Below are 12,199 nucleotides of genomic sequence, written 5' to 3'. Positions count from 1 at the left end.
ATACCCTCTTTTAATTACATGATTGCAACATTTCTGTCTCTTCCTTCTTATTAACTCGATAATGATGTGTATTGTGTGTGGAGCATATTTTAATTGAGTATTTGTACACAGGTCTTGTTAAGATAACCCTCATATACCACATAAATATGACATGTACATACATACATACATGAATACATATGTGTGTATGTGTGTGTATATATATATTATACGAAATTTGTGGGTAAGACTGGAACAATGGGAAATAAATCAAGGCAAATCACAAGAAAACCGGCATATGAATGAATGGTCACTTATCCTGCATTCAATATTTCAGGGTTATGATCCCTCTTTGGGAATTAGTCAATGTTGCAAATGTAATCCTCCTCAAGAATTAGCGAATGTTGTTCATGTACATGTGTGTGAGAATATATATATATATATATATATATATATACTGGAATATTGAGAAAGAGTTATTTACATCACGATAATTCATGCCAGATATTAAAATACTGACATCATGACTGCTGTTCAATGCTCTATGAGTGGTGCACAGTTGAAAAGGTGAAAAATAGACCAAATGCTCATCCAGCAACACAGCCCGAGTTTGTGGCCAAGATCAAGGAGGTGTTTGGCAGATCTTCTCGGGGATACAGTGAGGAATGCACACACCAGGTTCTGGAGTTGTCTTGAGGCTGTGGTAAAAGATGGATACGGATACTTTGAGTAAACTGTTATCTCACAACTATCAACTGGCGGACAATTTTAGATTTTTTTTAAATAATTTAATTTTGGATGGAATATCGCGTTTTGTTTTTTCATTTTATGCAAACTGTCAAATTTATCCCGAACACCTTGTATATATATGTATACGTAAGAGTAAAACCTGATACAGTTTGTATGGGTAAGTAGTAAGAAAACGGGGTGAAGTAAATAGATAATCAAAATAGAAGCATGTACATTGACTCGATGGTACGTCGCACCAAGGGAAACCGGTCCTTAGTTCCAATGACAATTTGAACATGACAAGGGAAATAATTCCCGTTTATTTCTGACTTACTTCCCTTAGCTCGTATTGTATGTACGCCGTTGCTAAGGGAACAAGCATGAACAAACGCGATCACATTGTTTTGTAATTATTTATTTGACTGGTTCCACATGTTGATATGTAGTATCGAACACAAATTATAGTTATTATTTGTTATAAGTTGGATATATTAAGAAGTACGTAACGATACTCCGTGTGTCTGTCCTTCCGTTTATGCGATATCGTTGGGCATAAACAACAAAATGATTCCCCGTGTATCAAGAAGCTTCGACAAGAAATCCTCATCCAATGCCAGCCGTAGTGACTATTATTTAGCAGATCCAGAACTATGGAGAGATACGTTACCGCAACCATATCGGATGCTGGATAAAATACTAAATGAGATATTGGAAACCGTTTGGTCTGAAATTCAACATAGACAAGATGTGAAACTGTCCCAGAGAAGTTTCAGAATTGATGATTCATTCATTTCTCCGGTCTGTTGTACCGCCACTCAAACCGTCCAAGTAAATAATACGTTAATCTTGTTTTAATTGATTTTTCACGTAAAGCAGAAATTAGCGCGCGCGCACTCACACAAACCTACTTCCGCTTGTATATATGTATGCTTATACTCACATATATAGGTACACCAATTCTCTTACTAAAAAACAAAAAAACAGTGATCTTTTCCTTTTGAACGGCACTTTGTAACATAATTTCTAGATAACTAAAAAGTTTCAAACTTCGTATACTGGTAGAATGTGTTTATAAAACATTATTTTCTCTTGGCTTTATTGAGAAAATTCTTTAGTTTGTAAGATATTTCGTCTGAAATTTCTTGCATTTCGGCAATTTTAACCAATCAATTACCTCCATTGACGTAAATAACATTCTGTGCATAATGAATATGTCCTTCCTTTGAGAAACAGATTTGGTTTATTTACATTTGTGAAGAAAAAAAAGATACCCTTCCCCAACCCCTAACCCTAAATCTAAAATAGATTGAAATGCAATAGATCGATACTAGGGCCATAATTATGGGTGACATTTTCATTTGACACTGCTAGAAAAAAATCCCATTTTCCGTAGCTGTGTCGTATGAAATTGTCACCCATAATTATAATCAAAACAGTTGTTGCATTGCATTATACTATTTAGTTAGTCAAAGATCGGACAGCTCTCATGGACTAGTGAAATGATTGGGGTTAATGTTCAGCGATGCATTTGTGTGTTCGGTTATAGTGACTTTGTGAGAGATGTAACGAGATATATACTTAGAAGGATGGTTTTAGTCACCTTTTTTTCTCTCTCCTTTATTTTGTCTTGTAGTCAGGAAGATAGGCAATGCTCATAACACATTACAGGCCCTCTAAAACTGATGGGAAGAAGGAAGATATCTTCAAACCAGAAAATCGTCTTGAATGCTTGCAGCAAAATGTTTTCCCCTAATAACACCCAAGGTGAAAGGGGATGGTATATATATATCATCATCATTATCATAACGTGTGTGTTCCAGTCCGAATTGGCATGGTTTCTATGGCTGGAGGCCCTTTCTAACGGCAACAGGTGCTTTTACATGACACCGGCAATGGCCACGACTATGACCACAACTTCTCTTGGTTTGACAATTCTCCTCAGCACAGCATCGCCAAAGATCTCAGTCACTTGTCATTACCTCGTGGGACCCAACATTCAAAGAATCATGCTACCAGCAACAGCCAGACTACAAATTCACGAGTGCCATTTGCATGACATGAACAACGGCCACAACTACAATTTCACGAGTCTTCTCAAGCACACCATATCGCCAATGAATATATGTATGTATGCATACATACATACATCAGGGATGTGCCGCCCTGGTAGGCAAGGTAGGCAGTGCCTACCCTGAATAAAATAGATTAATGGTAACATTTTTCTTTTATGACAAAATATGCACCAAATTCAATAAAATTATGAAGGTTACTCTGATTGCTATGCATAAAATACAAAATATTTTTTTGTAGATTAGGTAGACATAATTCACCCCTGCCTTTCAGTCTCAGTATTAAAGCTACACATAGTATTGCTATAGAACTCATGCTGCGTACATTCCTAATACGCTTTCTTTACATACTATAAAGGCAAAAGTAAATCTGCCTCCAACTCAATTGCGTGCCTGTTTCGCTTTTTTTCGTGTGTGTGTTTTACTATATAAACGTCACCAACTGCCTACTTTGAGTAATTACTGATGGCACATGCCTGATATATATATGGCACATGCCTGATATATGTGAAGGCGTATGGCTTAGTGGTTAGGGCATTCGGCTCATGATTGTAAGGTCGTGAGTTTGATTTCCGGTGATGCATTGTGTCCTTGAGCAAGACACTTTATTTCACGTTGCTCCAGTCCACTCAGCTGGCAAAAATGAGTTGTACCTGTATTTCAAAGGGCCAGCCTTGTCACATTCTGTGTCATGCTGAATCTCCCTGAGAACTACGTTAGGGGTATGCGTGTCTGTGGATTGCTCAGTCACTTGCACGTTAATTTCATAACCGACAGTGCTCCTTATATATATATATATGTATGTTTATGTGTATATATATATGCACGTGTATATATATATATATATATATATATATATATATGTGTGTGTGTGTGTGTGTATATGTATATATATATATATATATAATATATATATATATGTGTGTGTGTGTGTATATGTATATACATATATATATATATAATATATATGTGTGTGTGTGTGTGTATATGTATATATATATATATATATATATATATAATATATATATATATATATATATGCATGTATCACTACCGGAACTAGAAAAATTTCGGGTGGGAAGCTAGGTTTAGAATCAAAAGGCCTTAGAGTAAATGTAGCAAAGACCAAAGTTATAGTAAGCAGGAAGGCAAACTCATCACACACACCCTCAGGTAGGTGGCCCTGCTCGATCTGTAGAAAAGGTGTAGGTAGAAACTCCATAAGATTTACCTAGTGTAAGCTATGGATGCATAAGAGGTGCAGCAACATCAAAGGAAAATTAACCGAGAAGATAGCTTTCATGTGCAGCAGATGCACAGGGGCAATAGACACCACAGATACTCAGAAAACATATTCCATCATACTCCAGGGTGAGAAACTAGAAGTAGTTGATAGTTTCCACTACCTAGGTGACCAAGTTAGTAGTGGAGGCGGATGCTCAGAGAGTGTCGCCACTAGTATACAAATAGCCTGGGCAAAGTTTAGAAAGCTTCTATTCCTACTGGTGACAAAGGGTCTGTCGCTCAGAGTGAAAGTTAGATTGTACGATGCATGTATGTGAACTGCCATGCTTTACGGTAGTGAAACATAGGCTGTGACTGCAGAAGACATGCATAGGCTTGAAAGAAATGAAGCTAGCATGATCCGCTGGATGTGCAATATCAGTGTGCACACATGTAGACAAAAGAAGCATTGGATGTGATGTGCAAGAGAGACGTTTACACTGGTATGGTCATGTATTATGGATGGATGAGGAGAGATGTGTGAAGAAGTGCCACTCCCAAACAGTTGAAGGTATCCGGAGGATAGGTAGACCCAGGAAGACATGGGATTAGGTGGTCAAGCATGACCTTCAAACGTTGGGCCTCACAGAGGCAATGACAAAAGACCAAAATCTCTGGAGATATGCTGTAACTGTAAAGACCCGACAAATAATGTGAGTTCATGGCTGTTTCTTGCACCAGATTCGCATAGCCCCAGCCCATCCAAAGTACCTTGGATTGCAGAACGACCTGCTGTGCTCACCTTAGATCATAGGGTGACATGCTGTGCTTGAGGAGACCTATTGAGTCAAGTACATCAACATCAAAATAAATATCTTATGGAAATTGTAGTTGTGATACCTGTGCCAGTGGCATGTAAAAAGCACCATCCAAACGTGGCCAATGCCAGCACCGCCTTGACTGGCTTCTGTGCTGGTGGCATGTAAAAAGCAACAACCAATCGTGGCCGCTGTCAGCCTCCCCTGGCACCTGTGCCGGTGGCATGTAAAAAGCACCCACTCGGAATGGCTGGCATTAGGAAGGGCATCCAGCTGTAGAAATTCTGTCAGATCAGACTGGAGCCTGGTGCAGCCTCCTGGCTTCCTGGACCCTGGTCGAACCGTCCAACCCGTGCTAGCACAGAAAACAGACGTTAAACAATGATGATGATGATATATGTATGTATGTGTGTGTGTATGTATGTATATATATCTATATATATCTTAATAATGCTAAAACTCTAGGGATATTTGTACCCGAAATATCTCAGAAGCAGTATAATTTATCTTAACTTCTTTTTTGCATATTTATTTTTATACTTAACTTTGACAGTGCAGTACAAATTTTTGTGACATTTGGCTCTCTATTTATTATTGAAAAGAAGTAAACACAATTTTTGTTTGTTATTTCTTGAAGAAATAAAACATGGTTTCCGTATCACCAACACACAAACAAACATACAGAATACACACTCATAATGATTGTCATGGCTGTCAATCAACACAAACACATGTCTGCTATCTGTGACATATACATACACATAATCTTTACATTCTCTAAGAAAAAACACGTTAACTTTTTGACGTACACAATATTTAAATCTTTTAGAAATATTTTTATATGATTTGAAAAATGTAAGTTGTTTGTACTGTAAGTATTCATATTTTAGCTTTCTTTAAACAGTCAATATTTTAATGTTTTCTTAATTACCTCAAGTCGTTATTTTCTGTAAAAAATTCTATTTATTTACTTTTGTTTTAAAGTGAAAGAGAGGAGAATGTGAAAGATGTATGTATATGTATATGAAACAGATGCATGTGTGTGAAAGAGAGAGAGAGAGAGAGTGAAGGGGTGTGTTGTCATGCATACATCAATACATATGCATACATCTTTTCATGTGCATGTGTGTGTGAGAGAGAGAATGTATGTATAAGTAGCACTATCTCTCTCTCTCACACACACACACAGCCATTTCATATACACATTCATACATCTTTCACTTTCTCCTCTCTTTCACTTTAAACCAAAAGTGAATAAATAAAAAATTTTTGTGGAAGTTAACGAACAAAAACCAGCTGACATTTCTGAGAGTCAAAGTGAAATATTACCCCCAGGGAATACCATAACAAACATTTTTTTGAGTGCATTCAGTGTATCTCAGCGCCAAAGATTTGGCTGCTATTTGTAGCACACTCTGCCACCACATAACAGCTATTTGTGATAAAGGACCTGAAATACCTGTTAGGTCGTAGCAGGGCATACAAGAAATAGCATCCAAATTTTTCCTTTTCCGGGGAAAGGAGCTGTTTACATGTGATTTCAATGTCAAATTTGTTGAAAGCATGTGAAGTAGCCTGGAAAAGACAAAAAACCCACGAAACAAAACTTCATTGCTAGGAAACTCACGAGTAATATGTAATTAGTGTTTATATGGACTTGTTACCTAAATACCAGCTTGAACTGCTACTAAAAAATACAGAAATGTTATAGTTGTCTAATGAAGATTGGCTAAAGACAGTGTTTCTATCAAGCAGTTATGTTTATAATAAAATGAAAGTATAAACAGACAAACAACTGGTATCAAATCAGATTATGACATTTATATGCTTTATAATTGATACAACATGAGGGTAGTATTGAATGTTACAGGAGTTTAGATCACTAGAGGTCGATAAAACATTGGTTGAAAAATTTTATAATGGATATGATGTATGCGATCATTCTCCCAGAAGAGTTATACAGTAAGTCTGAGTTATTGGTGATAGGTAAAGCTGGTCATCGTAGGTTGAATCTAAAGCAGGATAAGAAGAAAGTAGGAAGAAAGGTATGCAGATAGTTTGTAACAGCTGTTTCAGGAATAGATGTGCAGATGGGTGTTTGGGCTAAATTTGACAGTTTGCATAAAAGGAAAAGAAAACAATATCCCATCCAAAAATAAAATTATTTTAGAAAGTGAAAACATCAATTAGATTATGGATGGTAGATAACAATTTATTCAAAGTAGCTTCCCTACAGTCTTAAGGCAGCTCTGGAATATGGCACATGTGTTCCTCACTGTGTCTCTCCATGAAAACCTCCTTGACCGTGGTCACCAGCTTGGCTTTGGAGTTCCTGGCAAAGCAGTTGGTGTCTTTCTCAATCAGGCCTCACACATAGTAACTCATGGGATTACAATAAGGGGAATTTGAAGGTCAGAAACTGGGGCTCGAGAAGTCATATAAATTTTCTGATAAACACTTCTGACTCTCTCCATAGGTATGGCAAGGAGACAAATCCTGCTGCTACACAATTGTCCATCCAGCAACAACCCTCTTCATCCAGGGATTGAGTCTCTAGTAACTACACATGGACACTTGAATTGATGGCTATGTGTTCAAAGATATAGGGATGAATTCCAGCATGCAGATGCAGTCAGAATACCTGCTGTGTCTCTTCCTGCTGGACATGGCTTCATAGTCTTTGTTACAGTTGTCCCTGTCACGTCTTAAACTTTTAAACAGCAGTCATGATGTTGTCATTTTGATTCTGTGCACAAATCCTCATCACACATAAATCTTTTCCAATATTCAGATGGTTTCCAATCTTCCATGTTCTTTAGCTTTCTCTCAAAAACAGCTTTAGTGTTTATGTTCTCCAAAGCCATTCACTGTTCACCAATACATTAAACTGTTTCTCAAAAAATTGCCAAATTTAGTAGTGAAACACCCTGTTGTGTATGTGTGTCTGTCTGTGTGCATGTGTGCATATCAGTGTATGTGTGTGCATGTGTGTCAGTGTGTGTGTGCATGTGTCAGTGTGTGTATGTGAGTCTGTGTGTGCATGTGTCAGTGTGTGTATGTGAGTGTGTGTGTGTGCATGTGTCAGTGTGTGTATGTGAGTCTGTGTGTGTGTGCATGTGTCAGTGTGTGTATGTGAGTCTGTGTGTGCATGTGGGGGTGTGCATGCATGCAACTGTGTGTGTCAGTGTGCATCTGTGTGACTGCATGCATGTGTGGTGAGTGTGTGCATGTGTGTGTGTGTATGCGTATAGTAGTCTTTTTTGTATGCAAGCATATGGATATGAAAATAAACTGATCAACATACAGACAGATAGGTACATAGGTTATAATAACAGACAAGCACACATACGCAAATGGAGACTGAAACACATGACTATATATACACACATTTTGCTCCACACAAGGACACATATGGAGACACAGCTCCACACATATGGAGATGCACATCCATACATACAAACATGGTACATAGTTGCAAAACACACACAAGGAGACAGAGGTGCATACATATACAAACACATGCTCTCACACATACGCATACATAGAAAATACACAAACACGAACATGCAAGCACATGAATATGCAGAATACATACTGATGCACGCACATACATATATACATATGCATACACACACATATATACATACACACACATATAGATACATACATGCATGCATAGGCACACACACTGACCCACACACATGCGCACAAGCAAACAAAAAGGAATGTAGTGTAAATAACGGACAGAGTCAAGACTATTGAAAAGTTGCAAGACGCAACGAAAATTTTAGGAAAATAAAAATAAGAATTCAGTGGAAATTTTACCGGTGACTGTGTTAAATTATAAGGCACAAAAAGAAAATAACTTTCCCCAGACATAACAGAATATGCTTCAACTCATGAAATCTTATAAAGAATCTTGCAAACGAAATCCAAAGACGAAACATATATATATATATATATATATATATATAGTTAATCCAAACATGAAAATACAAAGAGAAAACACAACAACGCGAGGACGTGGAACAAGTATAGAATTATTGGACACTCAGGAAGGAAGGAGGGTTTAGCGCTTCAAGCGGAGCTCTTCATCAGAAACATAGGAAAAGGAAAGATTTAAAGAAGGGAAGACGGAGGAAAAAAAATTTGCCAACGGTACTCATACGGTCACCCACATCTGTATCATCATTGTCATCATCATTTAACATCCATTCTCCATGCTAGCATGGGTTTGACGGTTCAACCGGGGATCTGGGAAGCCAGAAGGCTGCACCAGGCTCCAGTCTAATCTGGCAGTGTTTCTACAGCTGGATGCCCTTCCTAACGCCAACCACTCCGTGAGTGTAGTGGGTGCTTTTTACATGCCACCTGCACAGGTGCCAGGCGAGGCTGGCAACGGCCACGATCAGATTGGTGCATTTTACATGCCACCGGCACGGAAGCCAGTCAAGGCGGCGCTGGCATCGGCCACGATTCGGATGGTTCTTTTAATTACAATGATAGAGGATAAAACTTTTTTTAAAATTTTATCAGTGGCCAGCATATAAAATGAAACCAATTAAGATGAAAATTATATGTATAATTACAATAAGAGCTTAGTAAAATCTTCTAGCCTATATGCTGAGAAATAGACACTAAATCGTCTCACCACTCAAACAAGTCACAAACACACATGTTGAATGTGATGCAACAAGCTTGTTGCATCAAATTCAATACGTATGTCTATGACTTCTTTGAGTGGTGAGATGATTTAGTGTCTATTTCTCAGCATACAGGCTTGAAAATTTTTCTAAGACATTATTATAATTATATATATATGAATATATATATCATCATCATCATCATTGTTGAACATCCGCTTTCCATGCTGGCATGGGTTGGATGGTTTGACTGAGGACTGGCAAGCCAGATGGCTGCATCAGGCTCCAATCTGATCTGGTAGAATTTCTACAGCTGGATGCCCTTTCTAATGCGAACCACTCCGAGAGTGTAGTGGTTGCTTTTACATGCCACCAGCATGAGGGCAAGTGAAGCGGTACTGGCAACAGCCAATCTCAAAAGGTGCTTTTTACGTCACACCTGCACAGGAGCCAGTCCAGCAGCACTGGCAATGATCTCACTTGATCTCACAGTAAGGCAACACTGGTATCGATCATGCTCGGATGGTGCATTTTACGTGCCACTGGCATAGGAGCCAGTCAGCGACGCTGGCAACAATCATGCTTGGATGGTACTCTTAGTGCTCCACTAGCATGGATGCCAGTCAAGCAGTGCTGTCATCAAACTTGATTTCAATTTCTCTTGCCTCAACAGGTCTTCACAAGCAGAGTTTAGTGACCAATGAAGGAAAAGTACGCATATGTGGGCTGGTTACACCACTGGCATAGGCCACGGGTTATGGTCTCACTTGGCTTTCTGGGTCTTCTCAAGCACAGCATATTTCCAAATGCCTCAGTTACTAGTCATTGCCTCGGTGAGGCCTACTGTTCAAAGATTGTGCTTCACCACCTCATCCTAGGTCTTCCTGGGTCTACCTCTTCCACACACACACACACATATATATAGGTGTTGGTGTAAAGTGCAGGCATGGCTGTATAGTAAAAAGTTTGCTCCCCAACACAAGATTCCAGGCTCAGTCCCACTGTGAGGCACCTTGTGAGTGTCTTTAGGAGACAGAAATTGGAAGAAATCCATTGTATTTATGTATATGTGTGTGTTTGTGTTTCCTTATCTTGATATTGTATGATCATTGTAAATGAGTATCACTATCATACAAGCAGTGCAATTCCTTTCCACTGTTCTGCAAGAACATATCTGGTCTTGGGGAAATATTACCTTGCTTTGAAGGTGGCGAGCTGGCAGAAATGTTAGTACACCGGGCGAAATGCTTAGCAGTATTTCATCTGTCTTTATATTCTGAGTTCAAATTCCACTGAGGTCAACTTTGCCTTTCATCCATTCAGGGTTGATAAATTAAGTACTACTTGTGTACTGGAGTCAATCTAATTGATTGGCCCCCTCCCTCAAAATTTCAGGCCTTGTGCCTAGTTTAGAAAAGAATATTACCTTGCTTGGAAATGAGTGAGGGCTAGCAACAGGATGGAGAGCCAGTGGTAGAAAATTTACCACAAATAAACTCCGTCTGACCCATACAAGCATGGAAAGGTGGACATTATAGGTGCAGGAGTAAGTAGCTTGCTTACCAACCACATGCTCCCGGGTTCAGTCCCACTGTGTGGCACCTTGGGTAAGTGTCTTCTAGTATAACCTCAGGCGTTGTGAGTTGATTTGGTAGATGGAAACTGGAAGAAGCCCATCGTATATGTGTATATATATATATTGCATTGTTTTTACTTTTAAAAAAATTACAAGCATAGGTCAAGGAATGGCACCTTGGGCGTGTGTTTTCTTCCATAGCTTCAGCCTGATCAAAGCCTTGTGAGTGGATTTGGTAGATAAAAACTGAAAGAAGCCCATCATATATGTGTGTGTACATGTGTGTTGGGGGGGGGGTGTACTTGTACCTGTGTATGCCTCCCACCATTGCTTGACAACTGGTGTTGGTGTGCTTATATCCCTATAAATTAGCAGTTCAGCAAAAGAGACTAATAAAATATGTGCCTGGCTTTAAAAGAAATAATTACTGGGGTTAATGTGTTTGACTAAAATTATTTAAGGCAGTGCTCCAGCATGGCCACAGTCTAATGACTGAAGCAAATGAATGTTTAAAGACAGGGGATTTATATATGTGAGACAGTGCTTCATGAAAATTATACTACTCCATGTGTGTGTGTGTGAGAGAGAGAGACCCATGTGATTGTCTTTCTGCTGCCCAAAAGTGAATATCAAGTTCACTAGTTTCAAAGTTTTTCACAGCTCCAACAGAGACCAGGTATTCGTCTTTTCCTACCCACAGAGAATTTGTACCTCAACTGGATGGTTGACTGGCAAAATCCTTAGGGAAACAGAAAAAAATGCCTTGCAGGTCATTATATTCTGAGCATAAATCCTGTCAACATCAACTTTGCCATTCACCCCTCTGGGGTCGATAAAATAAAGCACTATTCATGTACTGGGACCAAAGATATTAACTAAATCCCTCTCAAAATTTCTGGCTTTGTACCTTAGAAATAAATATTTGTACATACACTTACTTATTCAACATATCTAATATTCTCTATAAATATGCTCTGTTTTGTTAATTGTAGGTACCAAAAATAAACAGCTTCAGTGGATGTAATGGATCAATATATTCATCTTTGGGTACCAAAGATGGTTTGTACATCTTAGATGCTTCCACTCAAGAAATATGTGCCATGTGGAAATCTGAAAACTCAGAGATACAATCTGTCAGTCAATATTTTTTAGATACACAGA

General features: G+C 38.5%; 1 protein-coding gene across 2 annotated transcripts in view; it reads left to right on the top strand.

Annotated features, from left to right (window-relative positions):
- The first annotated feature begins 1,078 nt into the window (after positions 1–1,078).
- Positions 1,079–12,199, top strand: part of LOC115209878 (WD repeat-containing protein 93-like) — a 154,985-nt gene continuing 143,864 nt past the window's right edge. For both annotated transcript variants that reach the window (XM_036501464.1, XM_029778455.2), the window contains exons 1-2: positions 1,079–1,536; positions 12,031–12,199. The exon at positions 12,031–12,199 is cut by the window's right edge and continues 30 nt beyond it. In XM_036501464.1, the coding sequence (XP_036357357.1) occupies positions 1,273–1,536; positions 12,031–12,199 (433 nt within the window). In that variant the 5' untranslated portion in view covers positions 1,079–1,272. The remainder of the gene's footprint in view (positions 1,537–12,030) is intronic.

The sequence above is a fragment of the Octopus sinensis genome, linkage group LG3 (genome assembly GCF_006345805.1).
Source record: "Octopus sinensis linkage group LG3, ASM634580v1, whole genome shotgun sequence".
NCBI classification, from domain to species: domain Eukaryota; kingdom Metazoa; phylum Mollusca; class Cephalopoda; order Octopoda; family Octopodidae; genus Octopus; species Octopus sinensis.
The sequence above is the reverse complement of the archived record's forward strand: the minus strand, read 5'-3'. Positions and strand labels throughout refer to the sequence as shown.